This window comes from Cricetulus griseus, chromosome 4 (genome assembly GCF_003668045.3).
Source record: "Cricetulus griseus strain 17A/GY chromosome 4, alternate assembly CriGri-PICRH-1.0, whole genome shotgun sequence".
Taxonomy (NCBI): Eukaryota; Metazoa; Chordata; class Mammalia; order Rodentia; family Cricetidae; genus Cricetulus; species Cricetulus griseus.
In genome coordinates this window covers 221,863,998-221,881,003 of record NC_048597.1, presented here as the reverse complement: position 1 = coordinate 221,881,003, position 17,006 = coordinate 221,863,998, and the positions used below count along the sequence as shown (strand labels likewise).

Sequence of the window (17,006 nt, the reverse complement as noted above, 5' to 3'; positions counted from 1 at the left end):
GCTTGGTTTTTCACTGCGGAGGTACTTAGTCATTTCTCCACAGTAGTACTTAACTTCTTACCTAGCTCATCTCCGAATCTGACATACTTCCCCTCTTCTAGGACACTGCCACCCCAAAGATATTCCTTCTTGTCCCCGAGGGAGTCCCGAGGAGCTGTTGGCTGACTGAAATGCCAGGCTGACCATCTGAGGCACACTGTCTTTGTTGGACTTACTCTTGCATTGCCAAAAACAACTCGGGGAGGAAAAGGGTTTGGTTTGTTTTTGTTTTTGTTTTGTTTTGGCTTCCATACCCTGGATCACAGTCCACCAAGGGAAGCCAAGGCAGGAACTCAAACAGGGCAGGAACCTGGAGGCAGGAGCTGATGCAGAGGCCATGGAGGAGTGCTGCTTCCTGGCTGGCTCCTCACGGCTTGCTCCTCACGGCTTGCTCAGCCTGCTTTCTTCTCAGTTGAGGTTCCCTCCTCTGAGATGGCTTCAGCTTGTGTCAAGCTGATGTAAAACCGGCGCGCCCACCAAGCAGATGGGTATGGATGCTCTCCCTATAGCCACAGCAGCCAGTGATTCCAATCAGCATGGGTTACCTAATGCGGTGACATGGCCAGTTCAGAACGGCTGGCTCTGAACCATCTCTCAGGAACACGCAGGCAAGCGAAGTCAGGAATGGTGTGGAAGCCATGCTGGCATGGGCCATCTCTCCGACCTCTGGGACCATGACCTCCTTCCAGGGACGGCCGCTGTTTGATTCCATGAGTGAATTCCAAGGAGTGGTTTGGGGTTTTTTGTTGTAGCTTTTGTTTTGTTTTGTTGTCATTGTTTTATTTTGGGGGGATTTTTTAATTTGTTTGGTTGATGTTTTGGTTGTTTGTTTTTGAAGGTCTGACTATATAGCTCTGGCTGGCCTGGAATTCTTTGCATAGACCAGTGTAGCCTCAAACTCAGAGTTGTGTCTGCTTGCCTTTGTCTCCTGAGACCTGGGATAAAAAGGGGCACTCACACCACTATGCCCGACTTGCCAAGGAGATTTTGACATGCTGCAGGCAGGACACATTTCCAGAAAATACTTCTAGCCCATCTCTGCCTGCTCAATGAATAACTTCTGAATTCTCCACAGAGCCACCCCAACCACTCTCCCCTGTTGGCTCACTGCATCCTCAGCATGGACGTCTAGAATGCAGACACTCCCCTCAGGATCATCCTCGCCTCCCTTGCGGGAGTACCAGCCTGTCTCTCCCCAAGTCCACTTCCTTGACCCCTCCCAGGCTGCGAGGCTGCATTAGTTTTCTGTTTGCCTTATCTCCCAGGCGACATTGCACACGGTCTAGGAAAGGAGACTGTATTGTCTTCCGTGTATGCCTTGGCCTGGTGCGGGGCCGCTGGTTGTCTTGGTGTCTGCTAACCTTCCTGACGCTCCCTAGAAGAACGAATCAACAGAGCTTTTCCCAGATGTGCTGTGTGGCTGAAGTCCAGTACAGGATGCTAACTAAAGCTCAGCATGGGGACAAGATCTGGAAGTGATTGAACACCCAGGCAGAATTCCGAGTATTCTCCTGCGAATCTCTCCCTTTCCTATTGTCTTGCAAGTAGGCTTTGATTAGAAGCAATTGATAACATTTAGGAAGGGAGGAGGGCTCTCTTCAAATGGTGAGGCTCACGGAGATTTAGAAGCCCCGCCGGCTGATGTGTCTTAAAACACTGTATTAGAAGGACAAAGCCTACGCATTCAGTCCAGTCAGTCCCTAGTACGGTCTCTTTGGCACGTCTTGCAGAGACAGACAAGAAATAAAAATCTTGAAATTCATGTGTAGTCAAGAAAGACCCTGTGCAAGGGAGATGTGGACCTGTGGGTCCTTCCAGAAGGTTCTGGAGAGGAAGAATCCTCAGACCTGTGCTTGGAGCCCCTCCTACTCTCAAGAGCTCTTCCTTACTTTTCCTTAATGAATCTAAGTTTATCCTGCTCACTTCCTGCCCTGCTTTCCTTGCTCTCTTGGGCATGAGACAGTGAACTTGGAAGCCACTGGCTCTGGGTGGCCCAGTGCTCTACTCTGGCCCCCCACTTTCCCCGTTAAGCTCCCCTAGAGCCAAGAAAGACTGCAGAAAGAGAGCCCACATCATTGTGAGTAGAAGGCCTCCTGCAAGGCTAATGAGCACGGGACTGAGCCTTGTGGGAGCCAGTGTCTCCACACAGTAGCAGAGAAGCTGTTTTGCAGTATTTTTTTTTTCCTTAAAATTTTGTGTCTGGGGCTGGAGAGATGGCTCAGAGGTTAAGAGCACTGACTGCTCTTCCAGAGGTCCTGAGTTCAATTCCCAGCAACCACATGGTGGCTCACAACCATCCATTATGAGATCTGGTGCCCTCTTCTGGTTTGCAGATATACATGGAAGCAGAATGCTGTATACATAATAAATAAAATTAAAAAAAATTGTGTCTGTGTCTATGTATGTGGGCATATGTATGTTAGTATGTATGTCTATGTGTATGAGTATATATATATATATATATATATATATATGGGGGTATTTTTGTATATGTCTATGTGGGGGGGTATATGTGTCTGTGAGAGGGTATATGTTTATGTTACAGGCTGTTGTAAGCCACTCAGTAGTGTGGGTGCTGGGAATTGAACCCAGGTCCTCTGCAAGAGCAATAAATGCTCTTAACCACCAGCCCCAAGCTGAGGGCTTCTCATCCTCCTGCCTCCACCTCCTATGTGGGAGAATCACGGGTGTGCACAGCCGCATTTGTCTTACGTGACATGAGGTCTCAGCCCTCCCTCAGTGTCCTTATGCCTGTAGCTCTTTTATTCCTTTAACCCTTTCCTGTCTTCTCCTTTATTACTGTGCTTGACCAAAACAGAAGAAAACAACTCAATCAACTAGAGCAGAGCCGGGTTGGCATCAGCACTCTTCACCCAAGTCTAACATTCAGTGACAGCATTGGAGCATCAGGAAGCCCAGACCCTTCCACTTAGGACAGAGCTGTCGACACCGGGCCCTCTGTCCTTGCAGACTGATTGGCTTTCTGGCTGGCCTGATGTTTGCCTTGGTGGCTGATGTGGACAGAGCACTCTTGGCTGATTGACAGACTTGTTGTGATGGCCGTGTCCTTTGGGAGGTCTGAGAGCTTAGAGCTGTATCATTCACTTCTGTGCTGGAGAGTTTATGCCAGCTTGACACACAATGAAGCCATCTGAGAGGAGGGAACCTCCATTGAGAAAATGTCTCTGGAAGATTGGGCTGTAGGGCAGGCCTGCAGAGCTGCTGCTGTTCCTTCCTTCCTTCCTTCCTTCCTTCTCCCCTTCCTTCCTTCCTTCCTTCTCCCCTTCCTTCCTTCCTTCCTTCTCCCCTTCCTTCCTTCCTTCCTTCTCTCCTTCCTTCCTTCCTTCCTTCCTTCCTCCTCTTCCTTCTTTCTCCTTCTCCTTTGGTTTTTTGAGAAGGGCTTCTCTGTAGCTTTGGAGGCTGTCCTGGAACTCACTTTGTAGACCAGGCTGGCCTCGAACTCTCAGAGATCCCCCTACCTCTGCCTCCCGAGTGCTGGGATTAAAGATGTACACCACCACGACCCACTTTTTTTTTTTTTTTTTAATCAGTGATTGATATGGGAGGGCCCAGCCCATGGTGGGTGATGCTACCCCTGGGCTAGTGGTCCGTGAGTTCTGTAAGAAAGAAGGCTGAGTGAGCCATGTGAAGCAAAACAGCATGCACCACCCCTGCATGGCCCTGGCATCAGGTTTCTGCCCTGTTTGAGCGCCTGTCCTGGCTTCCTTTACAATGTGGAAATGTAAGCCAAGTAAACCCTTTCCTCCCCAGGTTGCTTTTGATCATGGTGTTTCACCACAGTAGTAGTAACCCTAACTAAGACAGCATCTAAGAGCCGGGCGTTGGTGGCGCACGCCTTTAATCCCGGCACTCGGGAGGCAGAGGCAAGCGGATCTCTGTGAGTTCAAGACCAGCCTGGTCTACAAGAGCTAGTTCCAGAACAGGTTCCAAAGCCACAGGGAAACCCTGCCTCGAAAAACCAAAAGAAAAAAAAAAAAAAAGACAGCATCTAAGGTCACACTTAAGCCCCTTCTGCATGGAACAGGAGCGGGAGAGGGAATGCAGGGCTAGTGCCTGGAGCTGCCTGGGGATGGGGACTGCGACCCCTTGCCCTGCCTCTTCCCAGCACTGCTGAGTGAGTGGCAGGTCTAGATGGAGCCTGCTTCTCAGCTCTCAGAACCTCCCTGTCTGGGACCACACACTTGGAGAGCCTGCCTGATTGCAGCCTGCTAGCCAAATCCAACCTACCCTTGTTTGTAAATAAAGTTGCCATGAAACCTGGCCACTCCCCCTCCTCCATAGCATTCTAAACATTGCTTGGCCTGGCAAAGGCCACACTACAGTGGCAAAATGAATGGCTGGGACAGAGACTGTATGGGACTCAAAAAAAAAAGTGTGTACCTACCTTGGCTGCATGCATCATGGTTCTAATTACAGGCCCGGGGCCCTGACCCTCCACTTTCTCTGCCAGGGACCCCAAGAGCCCTTACTGCCAACACATAGATTATGCAAAGCATTTGGTCACGCTTGCCAGGAGGAACAAACACGAGACCACTAATCTCTGCAGTTACATGGGACTTAGTACACTAGTAACATTATTTTCTGTTATGTCACTACTCACCCAAGATTGGGGACAGACAACAGACTACATGCAAGTCTGCTGTAGTGAGACCACCGACTCCACTGACACTCGAAGGCAACTGTGTCCATGGGTGATGCTGCCTAAATTCAGTCTTTAGACATATTTTAACACTAACCCTGTATGCAGATTCCCATTGCACTAACTGCTGGGAATAACAGGCTCCTGTGACACGGCTCCGTGTAGGTCTTTGGTCAATCTTAAAATGTCCAAATCTGAGTTCCAAGTCCTAATAGCACCTTGGTTGGGGGCTTCATTCTACTCTAGATCACCCGAGGACTCCACAGTGGTACTGAGGAAGGGCTGGAGGGTACGAGGGGGACACACCCTCAGGACATCCTTCGGAATAGAAATAAGAGCCGTACAGTTTGAAATCTGCCCCATCAGGCAACTTGGATATTCTCCACCTTGGCGCTGAACCTCTAAGTCACATATCCCCTTGTTTCCAAGATTGGGAAAGGAGAGGCCAGGTGCCCTGTTAGAGATGGCAGCAGAGCCTGAGACCCTTGGCTGCTTTCTCGGGTGGGTGTGTTGCAAGGTTCTGCTGCAGCTCATGAAGACGCCGCAGCAAAATCTCTGCAGGAACATCACGTAGAGGCCAAGGACCCCGGATTAAATCGGCCTTCCAGGTCTTTGCATTAATTCATCCTTACCTCATGTTTGATGTGCCAACAATGACTGGTGCTAACAATGAGAGTCAAGTTCCTTCTCCTGCCTCTGCTCCAAATTCCTTCCTAAAGTAACAGCCTGAAGCCAGCCAACGCTGGGCTGGCCGAATCATTCATCCGCAGTGTGCCGGTGCCCCCTAGTGGATGAATGGAGATGGCCGCCATGCTTGCGGAACAGACTTAAGAAACAGTAGATGGTGGACCCGAAGAGTGAGTCCCTGCCTCTGAAGGAAAAACTTTAGCAGATAGAGGGAGCCAGCAGGGTGGAGACGATGTGGTTCCCAGAAAGAGATGCCCTTTTCTCTTACGGTCTCTAGCGTTATGCATTAATAACCTGGATGGTTTGAAAAAAATGTATGAAACAAAACCCTGTGTGTGTGTGTGTGTGTGTGTGTGTGTGTGTGTGTGTGTGCGCGCGCGTGCGCGCGCACGTGCTCACATAATTCCTGATGCATAGCACATGGGGTGTCAAGCAGGTGCTGGCAGGCTTCTGTGAAGGTGACTATTTTAGGCTTCATACAGACGGCCACAGCCTCCTCCTTTTAAGCATAAAACCACAGGCAACAGAAAAGGGAACAAGCATGGCTATGTTCGCTGGCCGGAAAAAATGAGTCATATGAGCTGGGGCCATGGCTTGATTAGTAAAGTACTTGCCACATAAGCATGAGGACCTGAGTTCAATCCCTGGCATCCACATGAAAAGCCTGGCATAGTGGTGCATCCTTTTATCCCAATGCTGAGGAGGCAGAGACAGACAGGGGCTCGCTGGTCAGACAGCCCAGCAGAAGGGACACCCCAGGTGCCAGTGAGAGATCCTGTCTCAACAAGTAAGTGGATGACTCCTGAGAGACAACACCTGGGATTGACCTGCTCTCTCTGTCTCTGTCTCTGTCTGTCTCTGTCTCTCTCTCTGTCTCTGTCTCTCTCTCTCTCTCTCTCTCTCTCTCACACACACACACACACACACACACACACACACAGTCATCATTATAAATTGATTCGGGCCATGAGCTGCACGTGGTCATGGCAATGGCTTGTCAACTGCGTTGAAACAAACCTGAATAATGTGTTAGTAAATTCCTCTGGTTCAGTGACATTGTGCCTCTGTGACCAGCACCGAGTGCCAAGCACTGTGCATGGTTAAAAGCAGGTGCTCAGAGAGCATGTTGCTTTCCCAGAATAGCTCTGATTGATCTCTGTAACACAGCAACTTCATTCCAGAATTTCCCAGAATGCTCTGAGTGACAAAAAGTATGCTCTCCAAATTGGCCATTTAGACCAACAGAGCAGATAGGGACTAGCTGCCATCCATGGTGTCTTTTCTAATTTGTCTCTGTCTAAAATGAACCAAGGTGTGGAGTGAGAGGCCAGTAGGCCAAAACTTCTTTGTGTAGCACAAAGAAAGCCACCACAGAAAGGGGAGGCCGGCGTGTGTGACACCGCCCTACAACCAAAGCCCCGTGGACCTCGGGAGCTGCCTCCGGCCGGGGATGTGGTGCACACCGCTGCTGCCCGTGGCTTAGGGATTGTATTTGCTACTTCTTGTGCTGTGGAAGAATATCTGAGACGGAGGATAAGGGAGGGATCTGTTTTAAAGGGTTTATTGTTAATTATGAGTACGTGGGGGACATGTGCATGAGTGTGTGCTCCCGCGGGTATGTGTTCCAGAGTGGGGGACATGTGCATGAGTGTGTGCTCCCGAGGGTATGTGTTCCTGTGTGGGGGACATGTGCATGAGTGTGTGCTCCCGCGGGTATGTGTTCCTGTGTGGGGGACATGTGCATGAGTGTGTGCTCCCGCGGGTATGTGTTCCTGTGTGGACACTGGTTCAGCGTGGAACAAGTTGTGATGGCACTTTGATTAATGACTTCGTTCTACCCCACTCTCTCTTCACTCTGCGTCTCTTTGTTTCTCCTCTGCTACTTCTCAGGTCTTAGGGCTGCTGGTGTGGACGCTCATCGCCGGCACTGAGTATTTCCGGGTCCCTGCTTTTGGCTGGGTCATGTTTGTAGCTGTCTTTTACTGGGTCCTCACCGTCTTCTTCCTCATTGTCTACATCACCATGACCTACACCAGGATTCCGCAGGTGCCCTGGACCACAGTGGTAAGTCTACCTCAGAGCCTCTACCTGCCCAGGGCTGTGAGGAGGGACAGATTTGGGGTCACCTCTGCTCACACAGGCTAGGCCAGTGCAGAAGAAGCCAGCAGCAGCAAATGATTCCTCATTACTCAATGGCCAGAGCCATTGAGTGAAACCAGGCACAGTGGGACATTCTCGGGCCAGCTGAGTTCAGGAAAACTAGGTTCTAGCCCTGTAAAGAGTGTCACCTGCTGACAACTGTGTCAGGACACATGGCAGTTCTGTGTACATGACTGATGAAAAAGGAGCAAGACAGGGGCTGTTCAAACAAACACGTGGAGGCTGGGCGGGACTGGAATGTGGAAAGCCTTGGTTTCTATAACCAATAGCAAAGGAAAAGGGGTGGGGGAGCGAGCCCAGCGCACAAAAAAAGTAGTAGTTGGGGAATACAGCACAGTGGTAGAGCACCTGCCTAGCATGTCTGAGGTCACGTGCTTAAACCCCAGCACCACTGAAACACAGACTAAATTGGCGCCTTCCCATTTGGAAGCAAGAATAGGTAAGGGGCTTGGATTTTTGTCCTGGCTCCAGGCAGCATGCCATACACAGGATAACAGTGGTGACCACACAGTCTTCAGGTGAAAGAGTGTGCCTTGGCCAGGCGGTGGTGGTGCACGCCTTTAATCCCAGCACTCGGGAGGCAGAGGCAGGCAGATCTATGTGAGTTCAAGACCAGCCTGGTCTACAAGAGCTAGTTCCAGGATAGGCTCCAAAGTCACAGAGGAACCCTGTCTCGAAAAACCAAAAAAAAAAAAAAAAAAAAAAAAAAGAGTGTGCCTTGGAGTGTGGGAAGTCTCGGTAGGGAATTGGGAGTGGCCATTATCAGTGGAAAGAGCGCTTGCCTGGCATGCGCAAAGCCCCGGGTTCGATCCACTTAAACAGCCCTGGTGGGTCACGCCTCTAATTTCAGCATTTGGGAAGTGGAGGCAGAAGGACCACAAGTTCAGGATGGTTTTCAGCTACATGTGGAATTTGAGGCCCGCCTGGAATACATGAGAATCTGTCTTAGACACATGAGGAAAGAGCTAGACAGACAGACAGACAGATAGGGTGGTACATGCCTAAAGAATTCCAGCAACTCCAGCACTTGGAAAACTGAGGCAAGGAGATCTCAAGTGTGCATCCAAGATAGCCAAGTAGTGAGTTCAAGGTCATCTTGGTCTATGTATAGAAAGACCCTGTTTCATTTAAAATAATAATAATAATATTTCTTTTAAAGTGGCATCATGCTGGGTGGTGGTGGCACTCGCCTTTAATCCCAGTACTTGGGAGGCAGAGGCAGGTGGATCTCTGTGAGTTCAAGGCCAGCTTGATCTATATACTGAGTGACAGGACAGCTGTTACACAGAGGAACCCTGTCTCAATAATAATAATAATAATAATAATAATAATAATAATGGTGATAATGTAGGTGATAATGTATATAGAGAGAGAATTGGGGTCACCTCTAGAACTCTAAAGACATTGGTTTACTTTGTTTCCAAATACCACACACACACACACACACACACACACACACACACACATACATACACACACACATCACACACACACACACACACACACACACACACACACACACACACACACACACACACACACACACACACACACACACACACACACACACACACACACACACACACACTCACACACACACACACACACACACACACACACACACACACACACACACACACACACACACACACACACACACACACACACACACACACACACACACACACACACCACACACACACACACACACACACACACACACACACTCACACACACACACACACTCACACACACACACACACTCACACACTCACACACACACACACCCACTTCTGACTCGATGACCTGAAAGTCAACCTCCTCGGAGTTGTGACCCGAGGTTACATTGACAGGCTTTCACACATTGTTCAAAGCACACCTGCCCCTCTTCTTTCTGAGCTGCCCTCAGAGTCCAAGTATTTGTATCTCGTTCTGAAAGTGACCCCAAGCAAGGGGCTGGGCAAATAGTTCAGTGGGTAGAGTGTTTGCTTAGGGTGTGTGAAGCCTTGGGTTCGATCCCCAACTCCACATAAACTGGGCGTGGTGCATACCTGTGATCCCAACCCCATGGAGGCTGGAGGTGGAAGGCTTCTCAGATAAATGAGTTGGATACCAGCCCAGGCTACAGGAAGCCTAGTCACTAAATATTTACTAAATAAAAATTAGTAAATATATAAAAAAGGAAAGAAAAGAAATTCTCTTCCGGCAGCTGAGGTTATGTTTGTGCTTGCTGTCAGAGCTGGTGACCATGCTTTCTTAAATACGGGCAGGTTTGGGGAATGCCTGCAAGTGAGCCAGGTCACCCAGCTCTGTCCCTCTCAGCAGCCTGAGAGTGTGGGCTCAGCACCAGGGCTGGGGCTGCTCCTCCTCCCTCCATACTATTTTCTTCTCTAGTCTAGAGCGTTCTGTCTGACTAGACAGTTCCCAGCCACCTGCCACTAGGTGAGTCTTATGCCTGGACGTAGCTACTGCAACAGAAAGGGACATGTGTGTCTGGCCTCTGGGTCATGCCTTTGAGATGGGGTGTGTTCTTGGACATGACCCGTGTTCCTGGGCTGGAAGGAGAGCCAGACTGCTCAGCCTGTTCCATGAAAGAACAAACTCTCAGGTTACTTATTTTGGGTCCCATGTCCCAAAGAGAACTGTCCATCATCTCAGGGCTTCTCCTACCGTCTTCAGACCTGGTATTCCTACTAATACCTGGAGGGCTTGTGTTAGGTGGCCTGTAAGCCCCTTTTTGTCTTCAAAATTGGAAAGCAAGTAGTGAATCAGTCCCAACATCCAGGAGGCTAAGGCAAAAAGATGGCCTCCAGTTCCAGGCTAGCCTGGGCTACAGAGGGAGACTCGTACCAAAACCAAAGCTGACTAGATGGCTCAGCACACAGTCTTGCCTGCAAGACTGATTTTCTGAGTTTGATCCCTGGCACCCAGATGGTGGGATGGGTGAACCAATTCCCAAAAGTTGTCCTCTGACTTTTACTCACATTCACAGCCTGACATGAGCACATGCACAAAATAATTAAAAAAAAAAATCAACCCTAGAAAATACTATGCATACCTGAGTATAATCAAGCCAGTTTAAAACTTAAGTCTGGGGGTTGGAAAGATGACTCGGAGGTTAAAAGCATTTGCTGCTCCTTTAGAGGACCAAGGCTCAGTTCCCAGCACCCACTGTGGCCACTGAGAACTGTCTCTGACTCCAGGTCCGGGTGATCTGACGCCCTCTTCAGGCCTCCAGGAGCGCTGCACACACATGACGCACAGATGTATATTCAAGCAAACACTCATATACATTAGATAAAAGTTGATCTTCTTTGAAAGAAGAAAAGCAAGCTGGGCATGATGGCTTGTGCCTTTAATTTGAAACCCTATCACAAAGAAGAAGAAAAGCTTAAGCCACGAGCTAAGATGGTTCAGTTGGCAAAGCGTTTGCCATACAAACCTGAGGGCCTAAGTTTGTGTCTCCTGGACCCGTGTACAAAGCTGCAATGAGTGGCAAGATGGCTCAGCAGGTAAAGAAAGGTATTTGCCACCAAAACTGCCAACCTGAGTTTAATCCCTGGGTTGCACACAGTGGATGAAGAGAACCAATTCTTGAAAACTGTCCTCTGACACACACACCAGAGAGAGAGTGTACGCCTGAGTATCCCTTATCTTTGGTTTGTCTCTTCCTTGTTGATTTATTGACCTCAGCTACAAGGAACATTTTTAAATACATATACTTATATGTATGCTTGCAGGAGCTCAGGGAGGTCAGAAGAGGCACCAGGTCCTCTGGACCTGGAGTTGCAGGTGGTTGTGAGTTGTCAGGGGGATGCCAGGAACTAAACCCTAGTCCTCTGGAAGAGCTGTGTGTGCTCTTACCCTGTGAGCCATGTCTCCAACCCCGGGCATGGGTGGTGACCTGGCTGTTTGGAGCTAAAGTCTCCCCCGGTATGGGTGGGAAGGTGGCTCCGTCACATCTTACAAACTCTCTTCTGAAATTGGTGTCTAGTTCTGGCCTGCAGGACCCCGCCCAGACACCGGATGATCTTTCTCTCTCCTGTGGAGGGATAGATGTCCTCAGAAGATGAACGTCTTAAACCCAGGTCCACGGGCTGGAGCCTAAACAAAGAGCGGCCGGCCAGCCAAGCTTTTATCTGTGCTTGCCTTTATCCCAGAGAATACTGAGAGCTTTCAAAAGCAAAGCAGGATGGAATTTCAGGAGGGAACCATGGCCTCCCTCCACTCCTCCCCTCCACAGAGAGCAGCTGGCAGCCTTTGTAAAGTTCCATGCTCTCTGCCGCTCACACTGAGCACAGGGATGACTGAGATCAGCAGGAGCTGGAGGGGCTGGTGTGTCTGAGCCACTCCTGGAGGGGCTGGTGTGTCTGAGGTACTCCTGGCCCTTCACAGCAGCAGGGCAGCATGATGCTCTGACACCATCCTCTGCCCACCTCCCCAGGCCCATTTCTCCTCTGGAGTCATCTGAGGAGCTAGTTTCTTTGTTTCATTGTTGCTTGGTTTTGAGACAGGGTCTCACATCCCAGGCTAGTCTGTAACTGTGTGGCTGAGAACCTCTGTGTCCCCGCCCTCACCTCCAGAGTGCACCATGACACCTAGGTTATCCAGGGCTAGGGGTGGAGGCCATGCTGCATACATTCTACCAACTGAGCTACATCCTCGTAGGGACACCGTCTCTTTACTTAAGGTTATTCTGTCCAGATTGGATGCTGTTTAGTTACCATTTGCATAAATTCCATTTTTAAAAAATTAATTTTTTGATTTGTTTTTGTTTTGTTTTGTTTTGTTTTTTGAGACAGGGTTTCCTCTCTGCAGCCCTGGCTGTCCTGGAACTCACTCAGTAGACCAGGCTGACCTCAAATTCAGATCAGCCTGCCTCTGCCTCCTGAGTGCTGGGATTAAAGGTGTGGGCCACCACCACCCAGTTTTTTGTTTTGTTTTGTTTTTAAGATTCAAGCCTGATCATTGATTAGCTACAGTTAAAGACTTATTTTGACTAGACTCAGACTTGAGAGGAAGAAGCTCTCAGTGAGGACAGCAGACATCTCTTGGCACTCTCTCCCTGGTGTTGTTCTTTGCTGTCCTTCATCTTTTGGTCCAAAGTTCAGCACGTTCTGCAGCCACCTCCTGCAGCATTGTCTCTTCAGAGCCGTATGCTGGCGTTTGCGTTGGTCCTGGGCTTCTGACCTTTGTGTAAGGCTTTCTGACAACATACTGGGGACATCATCTTCTTTAGAGAGACTGGAAAGCTTTTGGATTCTTCCAGCTCTCTTGAGTCCCATCCAACAAGTCACAGTGGTGTCCCTCAGTCTAGGACATGCTTGTCATTCTCCTAAAATTACCAAGTTGAGAAATCTGAGACTGGCATCCACAACGCATGTTGAGCAGACCTTCCTCTCCTCAGTTCTTGATCTAGAACAAGAATGTCTCTGACTCCTCAGCAGGTGTACTCTGCTCTGGGTCAGTCACGGCGCCTTGCTTCATAGGAAAGCCCTGTTTGTCATTCCCATCTCTGATTTGGACCACATAAGCCTCCACCCTTCCACTTTTGAGCATGTGCTTCTCACAGGAAGTAAGAAGCTTGTGTCCATTTCGATGAGTTTCTGATGGCCGGTGGCTGAGAAATAGATACTTGGCTTCATCTTAGGCGCCATGAAAAAGAGTTTTGTTTTGTTTTGTTTGAGACAGGGTCTCAGAATGTAGCCTTTGGCTGGCCTGTAACTCATTGTGTAGACCAGGCTGGCCTCAAACTCACAGAGATACCCCTGCCTCTGCCTCCCAGATGCTGGGATTAAAGGCGTGCGCCAACACACCTGGCCTCAAATCATTTTTTTTAAAAGGTGAGAAGTCTGTCATTTCACAAATGGTGAATATGTGTCCCTGGACACACACAACCACCAGTCACAAGGAACCATCCAGGGGTACAGGACTTGCTCCCTCTAATCTTTCTTTCTAAGCTTAAATGACAAGGTAATTTATAAAGCAGCATGTACTAATTTTTTTCTGAAAGAATAAAATACGTAAGATAGTATTCGTTTTTGCTTGCAACTTTTAAAATTGAACTATTTTTGTCAATGTAAACTATCAGCTTCTCACTTGAGGGCCATGTCACCTTCATAAAATGTCACAAACCTAATTCTTCCCTGTGTTCAAGTTCCCAGACTTGTTCAAGGCAAAAAGTGAGTGAGTACTCTTGATTACCCTCCTAATGGCACTGGCCTTGTTGGAAAGAACCCCAGAGTGAGGCTGCCCAAGAGGAAGAGATTTTTTCCTCACAGATGAAATGTCTACCTGGCTCTCGGGTGTGCATGACATTGGACACCAGTCCGTGATCCTCTAAGCTTAGTTTCCGTAAGTGGCTGACGCAGTGAGACTTGTTGAAGTCTGCCCATTATCTAATAAATCACAAGAAAGGTTCCTGTGGTTACTCATAAACTTGGGATAGATTTGCAGACAGAACAGGGGAGGAAGGTCCTTTGGAAGGAAGTCAGTAGAGACCTGTTTAGATAGAGGTCACACTAGCTTTGTTGTACAGCTTGAAGACTTTCTCGACACAGACAGCTGTTCTCAGGTAAAAGCCCAGATTAGACACTGTGACTGAGCCGGAGTGCAGGATGTCTCTCTCTGGTGCCTAGTACCCTGCCCTGAGTACTGCAAGAACAATTCCATCATGCAGCCCAGCTTTTCATTGTAAATTCTTTTGGACTCTTTCATAGCTGACATGACTTAGATTATCTCCTTGCAGATGACCAGGGCCAGTGTGCACACATGGTTAAGATGGGGACAGAGGTTGCAGCTTGCCTCAGGACTCTGGCATCTGTCTGGAAAATTCTGTGTACTACCAAAAAAATAAAAATAAAATAAAACGTCGGGCGTTGGTGGCGCACGCCTTTAATCCTATCACTCGGGAGGCAGAGGCAGGTGGATCTCTGTGAGTTCGAGACTAGCCTGGTCTACAAGAGCTAGTTCCAGGACAGCCTCCAAAGCCACAGAGAAACCCTGTCTCGAAAAACCAAAACAAAAAATTCTGTGTACCTTTTCTCCCAACTAAGGAGAAGGTTGCTTCCTTCCTTTTCCGGACTCCTTTCCTTCATCTCTGACTTCCTAAGAGAAAGATGGCAGGCATGGTAGCCCTGTCAGGAGGGTGCACCCCTCTTTCTCCTTGAGTGGCTGTTGGCACCTCTCTTCCTACTCCCTCTTCCCACACAGTGTCCTAGAGTCCAAATGTAACTGAGTATCAATTGTATAGTCTGACTTTCCTTTGGGGCTGGCAGCTCACAAATAATGACACTGAGGCTTATTGTTATTAATTATGAAAGCTTGGCCTTAGTTTACGCTTTTCCCCAACTAGCTCTTATAATCTACATTCTGTCACATGGCTTGGTTGCCCCTCCTCCCTACCAGATGTCCGGCTTCTTCCCTGGTGTCTCCTATATGCCTAGATTCATCCTGAGTCCCTCTCTGTCCCTGGAAGTCCCACCTATTCTCTCCTGCCTAGCTACTGGCCATTCAGCTCTTTATCAAACCAAACACAGTGTAAACAAACATTCTGCAAACGTTTCCCCTCACTTTGGCTAAATAAAAGGGAAAGGGTTTACTCTAACATAGTAAAATTATATATAATAAGAACAATTGTCAGCTAAGAATTACATCTACAGTGTTCCCCGCTTGTCTTTTCAAATCTCCATTATTAAAGAGTAAAGAAGAACAGGGAAGCCAAGGTGACAACAGCTCTCAAAGGGCTCTGATGTTGTCTGCTCCCCCCCTCCCTCCCTCCCTCTCTCTCACTTTAAGAAGTATCCGTGAGGCTGGTGGCGGTGGCGATACACCCTTGGCATCATGGCCCTCAGGAGATAAAGGTAGGAGGATCAGAAATTCAAGGCCCGCCTATGCTACATGCCCGTCCCCCTAACATACATGCATACAAACAATTAGGAAGTAGCTTCAGCTAACTGCCCCTCCCCTGGGATTAGGAGCCCAGGAAAAGTCTCTGGGATTAGGAGCCCAGGAAAAGTCTCTGGGCTAGATGGCCACGCCTGGGGTGAGGCAGACAGCACTGTACGGCTGCCCCTCCTGTGGCCTGCCTCCCTCCACGAGGATCACCATGCTGAGGTTCACAGGAACAGGAGACCAGGAACCAGTGGAGTAAAAGTGATGACTAAAGGGACGATCTGCAGTCTGGGGACATGTGGCACCCTGGACGGGTGCTGCAGTGACATGCTCGCCTCCCCTTGGCTTTCCCTAGCGGTTCACTGGTTCCCTCGCACACTAGATCCTGCCTTTTGTGCGGTCCCCTCCCCTCAACACTCTGCCCCTCTTCACAGGGCCTGTGCTTTAATGGCAGTGCCTTCCTCTTGTACCTCTCAGCCGCCGTAGTGGACGCATCTTCTGTCTCCCCAGAGAAGGACAGTCACAACTTCAACAGCTGGGCAGCCTCCTCGGTGAGTGAGTCCTCCAAATACCGTAGTCCTCCTGAAACTTCCCCAAGGCCTCTTCGGGATGAGAGAGGCACTCAAAGTTAGCTGTAGAGAAAAAGGGCCACTTGCAACATCGACAAAATAGAGCAGTTGACTGGTTGGCCCACAAGCCATTAAAACTTACAGGCTGGGCTCACAGCATGGAGGAGCCAGAGTGTGACAGTAGCTGCCCTTCTAAAAAGGCTCTGAGCCCCCCTGCAGAAGATGAGGACCAATGGCCAGCTCAGGAGGGTGATGGCCGAAGGCAAAGCACACGGTTGGGGGCTTTGCAGGACAGGGTGAATCTTGAAGCAACAGTGACGACGTCCTTTTCTGCAACTGGCACAAGCTCACCCTCCCTGAGCTGTCCCCCTGGTCCCTCCTAACTTTAAACACGATTTGCAAATTGAGATTTGAGATTCACAGACACGTAATGCCCGGGTGTCCATTGCCGTGGCTTCCTCACTTCATTTCTTCCAAGTGATGGCAGACACTGGAAGCTGAGCCCTGTCTAAGGTCACCTGCACTAGATTAGAGGTACACAGCTCCATTAGAGGTACACTGGTCACCCCTCCCTGAAGTAAAAGGTTATTGATGCAATAAAGTAGGCTCAGAGGAGGAAGCCTAGAGTCCAGGACAGCCTGACCTGACACAGTGGAGGAGGAACGATAATTTTCTAATCTGGAAGTGTGCTAATGCCCCCTCTGCCATGCTCCCCTCCCCCACAGTTCTTCGCCTTCCTGGTCACCATTTGCTACGCTGGAAACACATACTTCAGTTTCATAGCCTGGAGATCCAGGACCACACAGTGACTTCCTCTTCGGATAATGGAGAAGAAAACACACCAGGATGAATCCCACTGTAAAAAGCAGTTGTAGCTATAATGTATATTGCCCCAGAATTGTATTTAACTAATGTTTTTATATCTTAGTTAAATTACCTCCTAATGGCTTGTTACAATTACACTGGATACTTGCAGAGTGCTGTGACTGCTGATGAGC

At 49.0% G+C, this 17,006-nt stretch overlaps 1 protein-coding gene across 2 annotated transcripts in view; it reads left to right on the top strand.

The window, feature by feature from the left end:
- Cmtm8 (CKLF like MARVEL transmembrane domain containing 8) overlaps positions 1-17,006 on the top strand; it is a 56,935-nt gene extending 39,929 nt beyond the window's left edge. Inside the window, exons 2-4 of one of the 2 annotated variants that reach the window (XM_027415310.2) lie at positions 7,277-7,450; positions 15,874-15,990; positions 16,734-17,006. In XM_027415310.2, the coding sequence (XP_027271111.1) occupies positions 7,277-7,450; positions 15,874-15,990; positions 16,734-16,817 (375 nt within the window). In that variant the 3' untranslated portion in view covers positions 16,818-17,006. The remainder of the gene's footprint in view (positions 1-7,276; positions 7,451-15,873; positions 15,991-16,733) is intronic. The other variant, XM_035444626.1, reaches the window with a different exon arrangement.